This window comes from Leopardus geoffroyi, chromosome B3 (assembly GCF_018350155.1).
Source record: "Leopardus geoffroyi isolate Oge1 chromosome B3, O.geoffroyi_Oge1_pat1.0, whole genome shotgun sequence".
Lineage (NCBI taxonomy): Eukaryota > Metazoa > Chordata > Mammalia > Carnivora > Felidae > Leopardus > Leopardus geoffroyi.
The window spans coordinates 116,578,016-116,593,309 of NC_059337.1; the positions used below are offsets into that span (position 1 = coordinate 116,578,016).

Here is a 15,294-nt window from a genome sequence, read left to right on the forward strand (position 1 = left end):
ATTTACTTTATCCACAGTCAAAAGTTTATTGTGACTTCATAGAAATGATAGGTACCACTAATATAGGTCTTCAAAAAACAGTGTATGAACACTTGACATATGTAATAGTCCTCAAAACAATTCTCTGAGGTAGGTGCTCTTATTACTCCTGATTTTTAGATGTAGAAACTAGGGTGTGAAAGATTAAATATTCCAAGGAATCAGATCTGAAGTCCATGTTTTAACCAATCTGTCATGTTTCCACTGAGTATAATATGAAAAGTGAGTACTCGTTTTGTAAGAAAGGCGATGCTTCTCTTTTCCAGTGCATTGAAAGCCTTTGTTTATTCCTTTAAAAAAAAATTTTTTTTAATGTTTATTTTTGAGAGACTGAGAGAGACAGAGCGCAAGCGGGGGAGGGGCAGAGAGAGAGAGGGAGACACAGAATCTGAAGCAGGCTCCACTCTCCGAGCTGTCATCACAGAGCCTGACATGGGCACGAACCCACGAACCATGAGATCATGATCTGAGCGGAAGTCAGATGCTTAACCGACTGAGCCACCCAGGTGCCCCTGTTTATCCCTTTTCAGTTACATTTTCTCTACCCCAACGTGATTATCCTGTGTGTTCATTGAGCAGATATTTTACTTCTGTAATAATTTTGTTCATAGCACCAATCACTATCTGAAATTGCCTTACTTAATCATTTGTTTGCATTTGTAAGCTTCTTGAAGGTAGGGGCCTTGTTTTTCTTATGAACTTCAGGTTCTAAATCAGAGCCTGTCACTGTACTTAGAAAATATTTGAAGTAGTGAAAGCATTTCTTTTGCAATATTTTTAAAAATTTTTTTTAAATGTTTATTTTTGAACAAGAGAGACACAGGGTGAGCAGGGGAGGGGCAGAGAGAGGGAGACACAGAATCTGAAACAGGCTCTAGGGTCTGAGCTGTCAGCACAGAGCCTGGCGTGGGTTCAAACTCACGAGCAGTGAGATCATGACCTGAGCCAAAGTCGGACGCTCAACCGACTGAGCCACCCAGACGCCCCTCCATTTTTAAGTTTTTCATTGTATGTTGTCAAATTCCAAAGATTTTACTTTATACTTACTGTGACCAGCAATTTGAGGGCTGCTTTCTCTGCATTTTTGACAACATTGAGTATTTAGTATTTAGACAAAACTGTGGTAGATACCTCATTGTTTGATTTTAAGTTTTTGGATTACTAGTTAAATGGAGGTATTTTTCCTATGTTATTATTGTCACTTATATTGTGTGACTGGTATACATTTCTATTAGTGGTTAGTTTCTTACTATTGATATGGAGAAAATATTTATGAAGGACATTCTTTACATTTTGTGTAAAATACTTTTTTCAGTTTATAGCATTTTTTTAAATTTATATGTCACAGTTTATTTTTGTGTGTTCTCTTCTGTGAATGTTTATTAGTTCTGCCTTTGATATCAAATTGTGGAACATTTTTTCTTCCTCCATATAACATAAGTGTGTACCTGTGTCTACTTTCAGCATTTTTTGTTTTTAGTTTTTTTAATGTTAATGTTTTATTTATTTATTTTAAGACAGAGAGAAACAGAGCATGAGTAGAGATGGGCCAGAGAGAGAGGGAGACACAGAATCTGAAGCAGGTTCCAGGCTCTGAGCTGTGAGCACAGAGCCCAGCGTGGGGCTCAAACTCACGAACTGTGAGATCATGACCTGAGCCAAAGTCAGATGCTCAACTGACTGAGCCACCTGGGCGCCCCCAGCATTTTTCTTTTTATAATGTTTATTTATTTTTGAGAGAGGCAGAGACAGAGTATGAGCGGGGGAGGGACAGAGAGGGAGACACAGAATCTGAAGCAGACTCCAGGCTCTGAGCTGTCAGCACAGAGCCCGACGTGGGGCTTGAACTCATGAACCGCGAGATCATGATCTGAGCTGAAGTTGGACATGTAAATTGTCTGAGCCACCCAGGTGCCCTTCCTTTCAGCATTTTTATAATTTTATTTTTCATTCTTAAATTGAAGTCAAGCTAAAAAATTCTGGTGGTTTTTTTTTGGTTTTGTTTTTTAGGTTAGTCCCAACACTATTGAGTGAATAATGCATTTTCCCCCCAGTAATTTTAAATGTTTTCCTTTTCATTAGTGTACTTATATATACTTATGTCAGATTCTGGGCTTTGTTTTCTGCCCCATTGCTCTCTTTCTGTTTTGTTTATGCCATAATGCTTTTATGACTTACTAATATGCTTAATATTTAGTGGCATGAATCCCTTTTCAGTATTTTTATTTTTTTAATTTTAATTTTAATTTAATTTATCGTTTTGAGTGGGGAGTGCAGAAAGAGAGAGAGAGAGAGAATGAGAGAATCCCAGAATCCCAAGCAGGCTCTATCTTTAGTGTTATCTTGGTTCTTATGCATATACAGCTGACCCCTGAACAACGAGGGAGTTCAGGCGCTAAACACCCTGCCTCATGTAGTCAAAAATCCATGTATAACTTTTGACGTCCCTTACACCCCCCCTATTCCCCCACCCCCCTGTGAATTTACTACTAATAGCCTACTTTCCCTGGAAGCCTTACCGAGAACATAAACAGTCAACTAAAACATATTCTGTGTATGTGCTATGTACTATAGTCTTACAATAAAGTAAGCTAGAGAAAAATTATTATTAAAGTCATAAGAAAAAATACAATTACAGTACTATAAAATGTAAAAAATCCACATATAGGTGGACCTTCACAGTTCAAACCTGTGAAGTACAGGGTTCACCGGTACTTAGTTTTCTGTGAGATGTCCCTTGTGTGCTTAGCCTCCAGAAAATTCTATTAGAATTTTGTTAAGTGTATTTAATATAGGGAGAAGTCAGCCTTTAAAATATGAAGACTCATCAGGGACATGGTGTATACGTCCAATTTTTCATTTGCCTTTTATGTCTCATATATGAATTTTTTCTTTTGGGGTGTATGTATTTTTTAAGTCTATTCTATTAGGAAGTGCGTAACCTTGTATTATGGATAAACAAACCTGCACTTAACCTGCCAGGGCTTGAATCACTGCATGATTGTATGACCTTGGGGACCGACTTAAGCTTTTTATGCCTTGGCTTTCTCATCTGAATGATGAGGCAAATAACAGTACTGTATCATAGGATTATTATAAAGAATGAATGAAAGATCATATATGTAAAACATTTAGAATCATTCCTGATACAGTTAGCTCCCGATACAGTAATTGTTAGCTCCTATTTTTTCTGGATATATGTTTTTAATTCCTTTTGTTAATGAATTATTTTTCCTTTTTTTTTTTTTAGTTTAAAAAATTTTATTGTGAAATGTATATATTTCTAAACACTTTATCAATCATATTGTTCAATATAATTTAGGGAGTAATAATTAAGTGACTACTTGATTCCCCACCACACTACTTAAGGAATAGGATATTATACAAATACCATACAGGCCTCCATGCAGTTCTTTCCTATTTCGTTCTATTCTTATTCCTTTAAGAGTGACCATTATCTTGAATTTTGTGTTAATAATTCCCTTGACTTTCTTTATCATTGTGTAGTCTTTGTAGATATTATTAAACATATATTTCATCTGCCTTGGGGTATCCTTAAGTGAATAATACTGTATGTCTTTTCTCTGCGAGGGGCTTTTTTGTGCCAAATACTGTGTTTTATAGGCTTATTCATGTGGATGCTTATAGTCGTCATTTATTCCTGCTTGCTTTTGCATACTCTAGTAAACAGGAATAGACTACAATTTGTCCATTTTACTTATCCATGTGTTCTGAAAACACATTGTTGTGTGTGTTTCTTGGTACACATGTATGTATCTAGTGAACATAAGCTGGTTTATAGGGTATTTTCATGTTCAGTTTTAGTAGATAATTCCAGCCTGTTAGCCAAAACGTTTGTACCAGTTTACACTCCCACCATTCGTATGTGAAAGTCCTACTTGTTGCGTGTCCTCATCAATATTCGATATTAGTAAGTTTTAAAACTTTGCCATTCAAGTAAGTGTGAAAGGTGTCTCATTGGGGCTTTCTGATTACTAATGAGGTTGAACATCTTATCATATATACTTGGTCCGGGTAGCTTTTCTGTTCTTTTCCATTGTCCAGTCGCATCTTGTTTCATTTTTCTTTGGAGTTGTCTTTTTCTTATTGAATAATAGGAGCTTTTGAAATATTCATGGTATACTACTTTATTGGTTACATACATTACAGACATCTTCTCCCACTTTGTGGCTTGCTGTTTTGCTTTCCTTAAGGAGTCTTAGGATTATCATATATCCTTTAAGATTTATCATTTTTTTGGTAATCAGCACTTTTGTGTCTTAAGAACTTATTTCCTACGGGAAGATCAGAAATATATTCTCTTATATTCTCCTTTAAAAGTTTACATTTCTTTTGTTTTCTCATTTGAACAAATTATTTTAATTGGTAGTGTCAGGTAGGGATTCAAGACTTATTTATGAATAACTGGTTTAATCAGTATTTGTTAAGCAGACTATCTTTTCCTTGGTGATCTGCAGTACTCTGTCATAAGTTAAATTTCCATATATGGTGGGTATGTTTCTGGCCTCTCTTTTCTGTCCTGTTGATCTGGTTCTCTATGCTGTGCCGTTACCACACTATCCCAGTTACTGTAGCTTCATAATATAACTTTTGATAATTGGTGGGGGGCAGACCTCCTACTTTGTTCTTTTTCAGGACTGACTTTTATTCTTGGCTCTTTGTTTTTGAAATAAAATGTATGGTCTGCTGGGCAAAGTCTACAAGAACTTAAGATTTTTATTCTTTTGCTGAGAATCATTATCTTTACAATAGCAAATCACCATTTATTTAATCTTCTTTAATATCTTTCAATAAAGATTTATCATTGCTCCATTAAAAGGCTTGCATAGCTTTTGTTAAATTTGCCAAATTATTTTACAGCTTTTCTATTATAAAACTCCTTTATAATTACCTTTTAGTTCCCTTTAAATATAGCAGTTTACTTTTTTTTCCCAATGTTTGTTTATTTTTGAGACAGAGCACGAGTGGGGTAAGGGCAGAGAGAGAGGGAGACACAGAATCCTGTGCTGTCAGCACAGAGTGCGATGTGGGGCTCGAACCCATGAACCGTGAGATCTTGACCTGAGCCAAAGTTAAGATGCTCAACCGACTGAGCCACTCCCTATTTAACTTTTTCATTGACTATGATTTCTAACACATTGTTAAAATGAAATAGTATTGGCTTACATCCTTGTCTTTTTCTAACCTTAAATAGTGTTTTTAAAGTTTCACCATTAAATGAGATCTTTGTTGTAGATTTTTGTTCTTGACATGTTTTCCTCACCCTCCCACTTGGGACTTTCACATTCTGTTCTGAAGAGAAGAAATGAACAGGAAAATACTTTATTTCCAGAGCCTGTCACTGTGCTTGATACAGTGTAGTTGTCAATTTGTTGCATGACTGAATGAATATAGTAGGACTACTTGAGCCTTATGGTTTTCGTTGGCTCTGGGATAGCAGTTCAAAATGCTTATTAAATCTTTATCTTAGAAAAAGAGTCAAAGTCATTAATGTTTGTATTACACTTCTAATGTTTCACATTGGATTCCAATACGATTTCAGGACTGGAATGCAAGGATATTGGAGACCATATTTTCTGTTTCTCATGGCCGTAACACTTGAAATATTGTAAATTAAGGATCCATTTAAACTGTAGGTAAATTTTAGGCTAAGGTGTTTGAAGATTTATTTTGTTTAAGGATTTTGTTTTTATTATATTTTTATGAACATCATTGTAATTTAGATTAGATTTGTAAATTTAGTACTGAAATGGTACTGTGAGGTTTTTGATTAAAGCCTGAGCAATTAATGATACTAATAACCAACAAATTAGTTTGTGAAGTCTCCTTTATAATTCAGATTAGACCCCTTCTGCTTTTCTGCCTCTCCGTGTACCTGGTATTTTTTTTTTTTAACAGATGGGGAAATTAAGGCATAAAGGTAGAGATTCCCTGAATTTGGTGTATTGCTTACTGCAGTAGACCACTTTGCCTCTGTGAGAATTGTAAACTACTATACTTTCCAGGTATGTGCTGAAATTGCCATTGCCGAAAATCTGCAAGTCTTGCTAATAAAGAAAACTCTTACTCAGCCGTTTTGTGTGTTTAGCTATATTTAGGACAGCGACAGCTGGCTAAAAGTTCTACTTCTGAATTTGTAGAGAAGAGAGGTATAGTAATTTTGCTAGAGGATTATTTTGTTACAAAAATTGCTGTCCATTTTTTCATTCATCCTTTTTGCTCCATTCAATTCCTGCTTCTCTCTCTGTTTTGGCCATTGGGCATTTGTTCTGGATCAGTGTTTGTCAACTGGGGGCGATTTTACCCTTAAGGAAACATTTGGCAATATTTGGAGACATTTTTGTTTATCACAACTGGGGAAATGCTGCTGGCATTTAGTGGGTAGAGGCCAGGGATGCTGCTAACTGTCCTACAGTGCGCAAGATGGTCCCCCACAATCAAGAACCAAGTGGCCCAAAATGTCAGTAGTGCTGAGATTAAGAAATCTTTCTTTAGACAGTGGTGTTCATTTTTGGCTTTGAACTGGAAAGAGAACTTCAGTGCTTGTTTTTTGAAAGGCAAGTATTGGTGTCTTAGAGTGGACTTCAAAGCTATACAGACAAGATGTTCAGATCTTGTCTTAATTCTCACTGGCCATGAGAACCTACATTAAGGTGTGTGGGGGAAAAAGAACAGATATAACACATTGTAGAGTACTGTGTAAATATTATTTGTATCCTCCTTTTCCACCTGAACTGCATATACCAGTGACTCAGCTTATGTCGTTTACTCCTCTGACAGGTTTTTACACCTTTTGGTTTTCAGTTTTTCATCTGTAAAACGAGGATAATTGTATTTATATTGTAGATTTTAGGAGGATATTCTGTGAGAAAATGCAAATAAAGCATGTGCCCCTGTGACTGGAATGTATTAAGTACTTAGTAAATATTTGCTTTTATTTATTTATAATAACTTTACCTTCAGATTGTAATCATTTGTACCTATCGTCAGAAGTGATATATAAAACTAGGCAATATTGTCTATCAGCTGATGAATGAGGAAACAAAATGTGTCCTGTCCAAACAATGCAGTATTATTAGGCCATAAAAATATGAAGTACTGATAGTTGCTACAACTTGGAATAACCTTGAACACATTATGCTAGGTGAAATAAGCCAGTCACAAAGACCACACGTATTATGATTCCATGTATATAAAATGTGCAAAATAGGCAACTCTAGAAAGACAGAAAACAGATTCCTAGCTATGTAAGGCTGGGGGTGGATGGGAAGGGGGGTGGGGAGGTAACAGTGAAGAGGTTTGTTAATAAGGTGGTACAAATGTTCTAAAATTAATTGTGGTGACAGTTGTATAAGTTGATGAATGTATTAGAAACTATTGATTTGCAGAGTTTAGATGGATGAATTGAATGATAATGTGAATTGTTTAGCGGTACAGTTGATGTATATAAACTGGGCAAGATGAGGGCTCTCCATCCTTTCTCTGGGGTTGAATATTTGATTCCTTAATCCTTACCTTATGATTTCCATCTGCTCTCCATCTTCTGATTTCCGTGGGATGTGACTTAGAGAATGGATTCTGGTGGAGAGAACAGTGACATTGCTGGTTAGTCCTCCCCACTCATTCAGTGTGGTGATAGCGGTCTGTAAACCACTTACGATGTTGCCCAGTTAGCGGTTTCTCCTTCTGGCCTACATGTCTTGTATGGACCGACACCAAACAGCTAACAAAGCTGAGCACGTTTCACTTTTTCCATGTCTGGACGTTTGCGTGCTGAATTGGCTGTCACCTTTGTACCTGCGTTCCAGTATGTTTTATTTCTATGCACGGATAGCAAGTTAGAAAGCTAATTTTCTTTAGTGAACATGATAGTTAGGAACCCATTAAGTAACCAGGGACAGGATGGTTATGAAACCATTAATAAAAATTTTCTAGAGTTTAAACAGCTGTAGTGATAAATACGTATTAAATGAAAGGTATACTGGCTAGTGAATTCTGTTTTGCCTGTATCTTTTGATCGCAGCTGTCAGAATACCTCATTGAAATAGGCTTATGGGGATTTATGGCACACGTTACTGAAAAGTCTACGTGTGAGGGGTGTCTTCAAATTGGCAAGGTGCAGTTTCAGTCATTTCATGACCTGACTTATCTTTACCAGGCTGGGCTCCTTCTGTTCACTTGGTTTCTTAGCGTCTCCCCTTATGGTTATAAAATGGCTGTAGCAGCCCCAGGCCTTAAATCATCTCAGCATTAACACTAGCAGGTATAGAGAAATATCCTCTCTTAACAGTAGAACCCCCCCCACCCCCGGCCTGATTCATATTAGCCTGAGTTGGGTCCTGTGCTTATTCTGGAACTAAGTTCTGTGAGCAAAAGAACGGAACGTGCTGATCGACTTTGGCCAGTGGTGCTCCCCCCCAAACCTGAGAGTATGTGGTTAACATTACCCAAAACCATATGAGAGTTTGGGATGAGGTGGCTCACCAGAAGAATTTTGGGTTGTTTTTTGGTGTTATTGTTAACCAGATGATTGAACTAGATGGTGGATGGCAGGATGGTTTATATCTACTATAATTCTAGCTAATACTAGAACTTTCATCCCTGATAATAATAACTTAAAAGTTTATCGAGTGTTTCCTCTGTATGTACCGAGTAGAATGAGTAAAAAACTTTGGGCAAAAAATAGGATTATGGTAACTTTTAGGCCTGAGTTCTAAAAGTTATGTTCCTAAGGAACCTTATTATAAAACTTTCTAAGTTTTTTGAAATTTGGTGTGATGTTTTTCCCTAATTTCGGGATCCTCTTGTCTTTAAGTACTGTATGTAGACTTCTTCAGTTCTTTGAACTTAGTACTTTTCTCTCTTGTCTAATACCTGTTTTACCACATCACATCATTGTATTTTTATTTACTTATTAGAAAAAAATTTTTTAATGTTTATTTATTTTTGAGAGACTCAGTGACAGAGTGAGAGCAGGGGAGGGGCAGAGAGAGAGGGAGACACAGAATTTGAAGCAAGCTCCAGGCTCTGGGCTATCAGCCCAGAGCCCAACACGGGGCTTGAACCCACAAACTGTGAGATCATGACCTGAGCCGAAGTCAGATGCTTAACCGACTGAGCCACCCAGGTGCCCCATCGTTTTACTTTTTAAACTTAAGCCTTCTAACTCTATACAAAACTTAAAATCTTAGTTTTCTACTTCTGTAAAACAAGTTAGTATTGCAGTTAAATGCTGTTAACTTAAAAACTACAGATAGAGGTAGTTTGACAAGGCTGACTGTTCTTTTGCGTGTTGATCAGTGTCGTGCGGCTCAGTGAGACTGTGCTCTTAGAGATTGGTAGTCTAAGATGTGATTACTTTCTGGGTTTGCCATGGCCGGTTTCTCCTTGCTCTTGGGGAGCAAAAGGCAAATCGTGTCTTTGCTAGAGTGGTTTTATGGCACATGTCATAAAATACGTGCTATATTTAGTGTCCATAATTGTCATTAAGGCTGCTTTCTAATATTGGATTGGGTGAGAGTTTTAAGGATTTTCAAGTAGTGATGTGGTTATAAAATAGTTCAGACTATAAGACTTAGGAATGAAGAATGACCTTTTTTTAAATTGCTATATTCTCTGTTAGAAATTAGTATATTTTAGTTTTATAGAAAAAGGTATAATAACTTAAAAATAATAAAAAACCGTTGCTGGCAGAATAATGACAGTTACTCTCTTTTTCTCAATGTTCCCCACAGCGATCCTGGTGGAGGGATTGAAATGTCTGAGTTCATTCGAGAGGCCACACCCCCAGTTGGTTGCAGTTCAAGAAATTCTTATGCTGGCCTAGATCCAAGTAACCAGGTGGGAACCTGCTGTTTTGTCTTTTTCCCTCCTCTCCTCCTGATGGTGGTCTCAAGCAATTCTGTCTGTAATAGTCCATTGGTGTTGGGGTTTATCTTGCTGATTAATACATTTTTGATTGTTTATTAATATCTTTTGTTAGTATTCTTATTTTTAACTGAATTTTCACATTAATCAAGTCCATGTTTGCTGAGCATGCAGCATGCTCAGCAAAACTACTCAGGCAACGGTAGTTGCCTGCAGTAGTTTTGATCACAACAGTTGTGCTGAGTGCCCTTCGGAAAATCAGGTCCTGGCTTTCACGGTCTCATTTACCTTCACTTTTTTTTTTTTTTTTTTTTTTTTTTGTATCGGAAGGGTATAGATGTCTGGGGCTATTCCTAGCTTAAACATGGCAAAAAAAAAAATAATAATAATAATTAAATTTTTAAAAATCTACACTTACTGTAGTGAGCACTGAGTAACGTATAGAATTGTTGAATCAATGTGTCATACACCTGAAAGAGATAGAATGTATGTTGATTATACTTAATAAAAAAACTTTCTCAAAATCTTGCTGTTCAAGGTGTTAGTGATAGAGTGAGATGTAGAATACAGATCTGCTTTTGCCAGTTTTAATGTCTTTCCATTCTGTAACTTTTAACTTAAAATAGTAACTCTGAAAGTATGCTCTCAAAGGGTGACTGATGCCTGCTGTGCTGTCATTGTGTGTAACCCCGGCTGGGCCTTTGCTGCTGCATTTCTCTCTTTCATCCTAAACATCTCCCACACTAATCCAAGTCCTACTTATTCCTGCCTGCCCTCTCAGCAGACGAGCCTGCTAGCTAGAGTAACACTGCATAAGCATAAGAGGGGAAACTTAGCCAGAAGCTTCGAAGTCTTGTCATAGTAGAGCTTTAAATAACTATGGGTTGTAGTAGGTTATTATTTTATGTCAGCCTTTTCATTATGGAGAAGAGGAGACCACGGATTTGTATTAGGGTCTAGATCTCACATCTTGATTTTCACTTCAGTCTTTCTTCTGTTCTCCTACTCTACTTGTGGGTTGAAATCACTCTTCCTCCTTTCTGCTCCACAGACTTAGGTTTTTGTTTTGTTTGTTTGTTTTTAACTTCCTGGCCTAACTCTAACTTTTGTTAGAGCCATCCCCTGTTTCTCAAGATTTTCAGAGACCTTGTGGTATTGCCTCTCTCTCTTGCATATGGAGCACTTACTGATGTATTTATTTACCACTTGGGATTTGGTGTGTGATCATATGTGGCAGTCTGTAAGCCTCTACAGAGCAGACTGTCTTCTTTCCTCCCCTGACTAATAGACCCGCCTTGTGCAGAGTTGACTTTCAGTGAATAGGTGCTAATTATCTTTATCTACATAGATAGTAGAACTTTAGAGGTAGAATCAGACCTGGCTCTTCATTTAAGAAAGGAACCAGTAGCAGACCTAATTATCCTGACTGCCCCACAGTATTCTGCTGTTCCACATTGTTTAACCCTACATTATCTCAGAACAGTATTAGGAAAAACACCATATTCTGTGAATCAAAATCTTGAATAGGGTCTTGTATAGAAGATTTGCCTCTATTTTAATTGTATTTCATCATTTAAACTTCCAAGTGGGTGAATTTTTGGTTGCAGTTTTAGTTGTGATTGAATGTAGTGTAGTATTGAATTCTTTCCATAACAAGCAGATGGGAAATGTCAGAGTTAAACACACACACAGAACATTATGGAAAAGGACTGTGACATTTTAATTAGGTTCATACCTTTCAAGTTTCGGTTTTTACAATACCAGTTTTAAAGAAAAATGTTGCTATCCTTGACCCTCTTTTGGTTAGCCTGGCTTTCTGTGCCTCTTTACGAAATGAAATGACTTAGCCCTTAAATATGACTGCATGTTTTCTATGCTTAACTAACTCTGGCCTTTGTTCATACTAACACGTGTTGGCAATGTAAGATTACTAGGGAGTGAGCCTGTGTTTTCCCCACAATCTTTTGGAAAGCCAAACTTTTTATCATTTTTTTCAGCAGGACAGTTGAAAGGGTACAGCCGTCTTCAGTAACTCTACCATGTTTTATGCAGGGACTCCCATCCTGAGTGTTATTAAAGCTTGTCTGCACACAAATGCATGGCATGCCTGATTTGGTTTTCCTTAAAATATTAACTCTTGAATAAAAATTGGCAAATATTGGAAGTTATTGTGCTGCATGGATTTTGGTGTTTTAGTATTATCCTAACAAAAGGAATGGCTGGCATAATTATTATTACCGCCTTTTTGTATACTGGTAGCCATATTACCAGAAGACATACTATATTTCTTGTACATATTTTATTATGTAGCATTTATTACACCTGATCTTAGTTATTTGTGTGAATGTCCTCAGTACTAGGTAGTGAACTGGAGTGTAGTGCCTCTATCTCAGTTGTTATTATCATTGTTTCCTTCTTGCCACTTCTACCTTTGTCTCCCTTCCATCTTCTACCCTCTGTTTCCCTTCCCTTTCTTTTTTCTTGTTTTTTTTTTTACTGCTCCCTACCTCCCTCTCCCTCTCTTTCCTTTTGTCACTGGTCTTCCTTCATATATTTTAGTGCCAGATACCTTTCAAGTCAGTTTACTTGAATGGAGTGGGGAGGGGGTCTTACCCTCAGAGACTTGACAGTTTCGTAGTAGATTTGCCATAAATAACCAAAGTCAGAAACATGACATGTGTTACCAAGGAAATACAAATATAAGATACAAAGTAATAATTGTCATAGGAATGGTACAGAAAAGGGGATAATGATTTTAGAGGAGAAAATAATTTGTTTCCAGCTAGAAGAAGGGGCAAAGTCTGCACGGAGGAGGTGGCCTTGCCTGATTGTTCTTTAATTGGAAGAATTTTTTTTCTCAGACACCCATAATCCTTCCTGACCTTTCCTATGGCATTTACAAAAGAGAAGAAACAACCGGACCCTTTTGGTTTGTGCAGACTACTTTTTTTCCCTTAAATTTTTCGTTTTCTAAATGTGTTCATTTTTACAAAAATAGCTAGTGAGGGAAAGCAAACAGAAGAAAATAAAAATCATCCATAATGTCATAATCAAAAACCATTTTTAAAAAAGGTGGGATTATAGTATGCATGCTGTTTGGAACTTGATTTTCTTTATTGACTATATCATGAATATTAATGTCATTAAGTGTTTTTCTACAGTGACATTTTGGGGAATGCATTCTCCTATTTGGATCTATTGTAGTTCATTTTCTCAATCCCCTGTTTCATATGTAAATAGTCCCAATTCTTATATTTTGGGGGGATAAATTTAAATAATGCAGGAAAAGATGAAGAATAAAATATAACCATCCATTCTGTCCATTAAGCCAGCAAGTAATAGAACTCACCTAGTTAAGTGACTTAAATAAGAGTTTATGTTTGTCATCCAGGTATGGAGGGGGCTGTGTGGCATTTGTTCAGCTCAGTGATGTTAGGACTTGGGCTGGCTTTTCCCTCAGGGTTGCAGAATGAGCACAGCAGCTTTAGTTATGACCCTGCTGGAAAGTAAGAAGCAGGGGACACTGTGCGCAGAGTTGTCCTCGATTGTCTCCTCAGACATGCAGAGATCTTTCCCTGAAGCCCTCCCGCAGACTCTTGCCTGTGTTCATTGACCAGGAACCAAGGCGTACCCCTAGACTGGAGACTGGGCCCCCTTCTCAGAGATCAAAAGATGGATACTCAGCATCTGAGCAAAGTGGGAATCTTGTTAAGAAAACAAAAGGGAACACTTCTGTGGTCGTGACCAAATGACTACCATAATCATATTCAAGTTTTGTTTTTTTTAATAGAAAGAGGTGATGTGAACCTTGACTTGGCTTTTTTTTTTTTTTTTTTTTGAGAGAGAGAGAGAGCGAGCGAGCGTGTGCGTGAGTGGGAGAGAGGGGCAGGGGGAAGAGAGAATCCTAAGCAGCCTCCTGACATGGGGCTGGGATCATGATCTGAGCCAAAATCAAGAGTTGGATGCTCAAGGTGACTGAGCCACCAGGTGCCCCCAAAAGTTTTTTTTAAGTTTAAATTTGTAGAAGGGTGTGCATAAAGTGGGGTTTTTGTTTATTACTTGTTTTTCTATCTAAGGAATAATGTGTTTATTATTCTAGTTGAAAATAACATATGAGGGGCGCCTGGGTGGCGCAGTCGGTTAAGCGTCCAACTTCAGCCAGGTCACGATCTTGCGGTCCGTGAGTTCGAGCCCCGCGTCAGGCTCTGGGCTGATGGCTCAGAGCCTGGAGCCTGTTTCCGATTCTGTGTCTCCCTCTCTCTCTGCCCCTCCCCCGTTCATGCTCTGTCTCTCTCTGTCCCAAAAATAAATAAACGTTGAAGAAAAAAAAAAATAAAAAAAAAGAAAAGAACATATAATTCTGTAACTTATCTAGCCGGTGTGGTAAGAATGAAACTTTGTTTTGCAGTAGAATGCTTTTACATCTTTTTCTAACTGCAGAGCTTTTTGTGGCTAATTGAAAACAAAGATAAGGAAAAATCAGACTCAAGCTTAATAAATTGTTTAAAAATGTTGCAAAACTTATTTTTTTTATTGGCCACATCAAGAATTAGTAGTTCTAACCTGTTTGTATTTGTTTTTTTTGTTTGTTTTTTTTTTTTACTTTTTCACTGACATATAACTATTATGCAGCATAGTATACACTTCTTAAGTGTACAGGACAGTGGGTTTTTACATACGTATACACCATTTAATTGCCATCCTCATGCCCTTTCAAACTCAATATTGACTTACATTTTGAGCAAATTTCTTATTTTATACGCCTAGTCAGTTGATTCATTGAAAGGAAAGATTTGGTAAAATGCGAAGTATTATATGAATACTCTTACTTTTATTCTAAAATATTAAATTTGCTTGACTATGTTCTTTTAATATCTCTTAAAAAAAGGTTATAGAAAGTTGCTAGGACTTGCGGATTTAGTAACTTTCATGTTGTTATGTTTGGTTTCCCTAATGTGTTTATGGAATTTTTGGTATTTGTTTATATGATTTTTATGGTAGTGTAATGAATGATGGCTGAGATTTTAGAGGAGTGTTCTATCATCTGGAATATAAGCATTAAAAACTCAATAGATTTTAGTTTTCTGTTTATAACTAGTGCTAAAAAGTCATTTTTCATGGATTCCTTAGTTTTTTTCTTTTTAAAGATGTTAGTAGAAGTCTACAAAGAAGTACTACTTACTTTTTGTCTAGCACTCAGGAAAGTCCATATTGATACACTAACAAGTTGACAAGACTTATGTTGCTCTTTGTAGCATATGTGAATGCTTTGTCCGGAACCTTCCTTTTATATACCCTGATAAGGGCATTTGTTTCAGGTAGACTCAACACCCAGTTTTGCTTTTGTTTATAATATGAACATGTCAT

At 36.9% G+C, this 15,294-nt stretch overlaps 1 protein-coding gene across 8 annotated transcripts in view; it reads left to right on the forward strand.

The window, feature by feature from the left end:
• Positions 1-15,294, forward strand: part of PCNX1 (pecanex 1) — a 166,495-nt gene that overhangs the window by 39,208 nt on the left and 111,993 nt on the right. For 7 of the 8 annotated variants that reach the window (XM_045451397.1, XM_045451400.1, XM_045451399.1 and 4 more), the window contains exon 3: positions 9,795-9,900. In XM_045451397.1, coding sequence (XP_045307353.1) covers positions 9,795-9,900 — 106 coding nt within the window. Of the gene's footprint in view, positions 1-5,958; positions 6,066-9,794; positions 9,901-15,294 lie in introns of those variants that run through there. The other variant, XM_045451402.1, reaches the window with a different exon arrangement.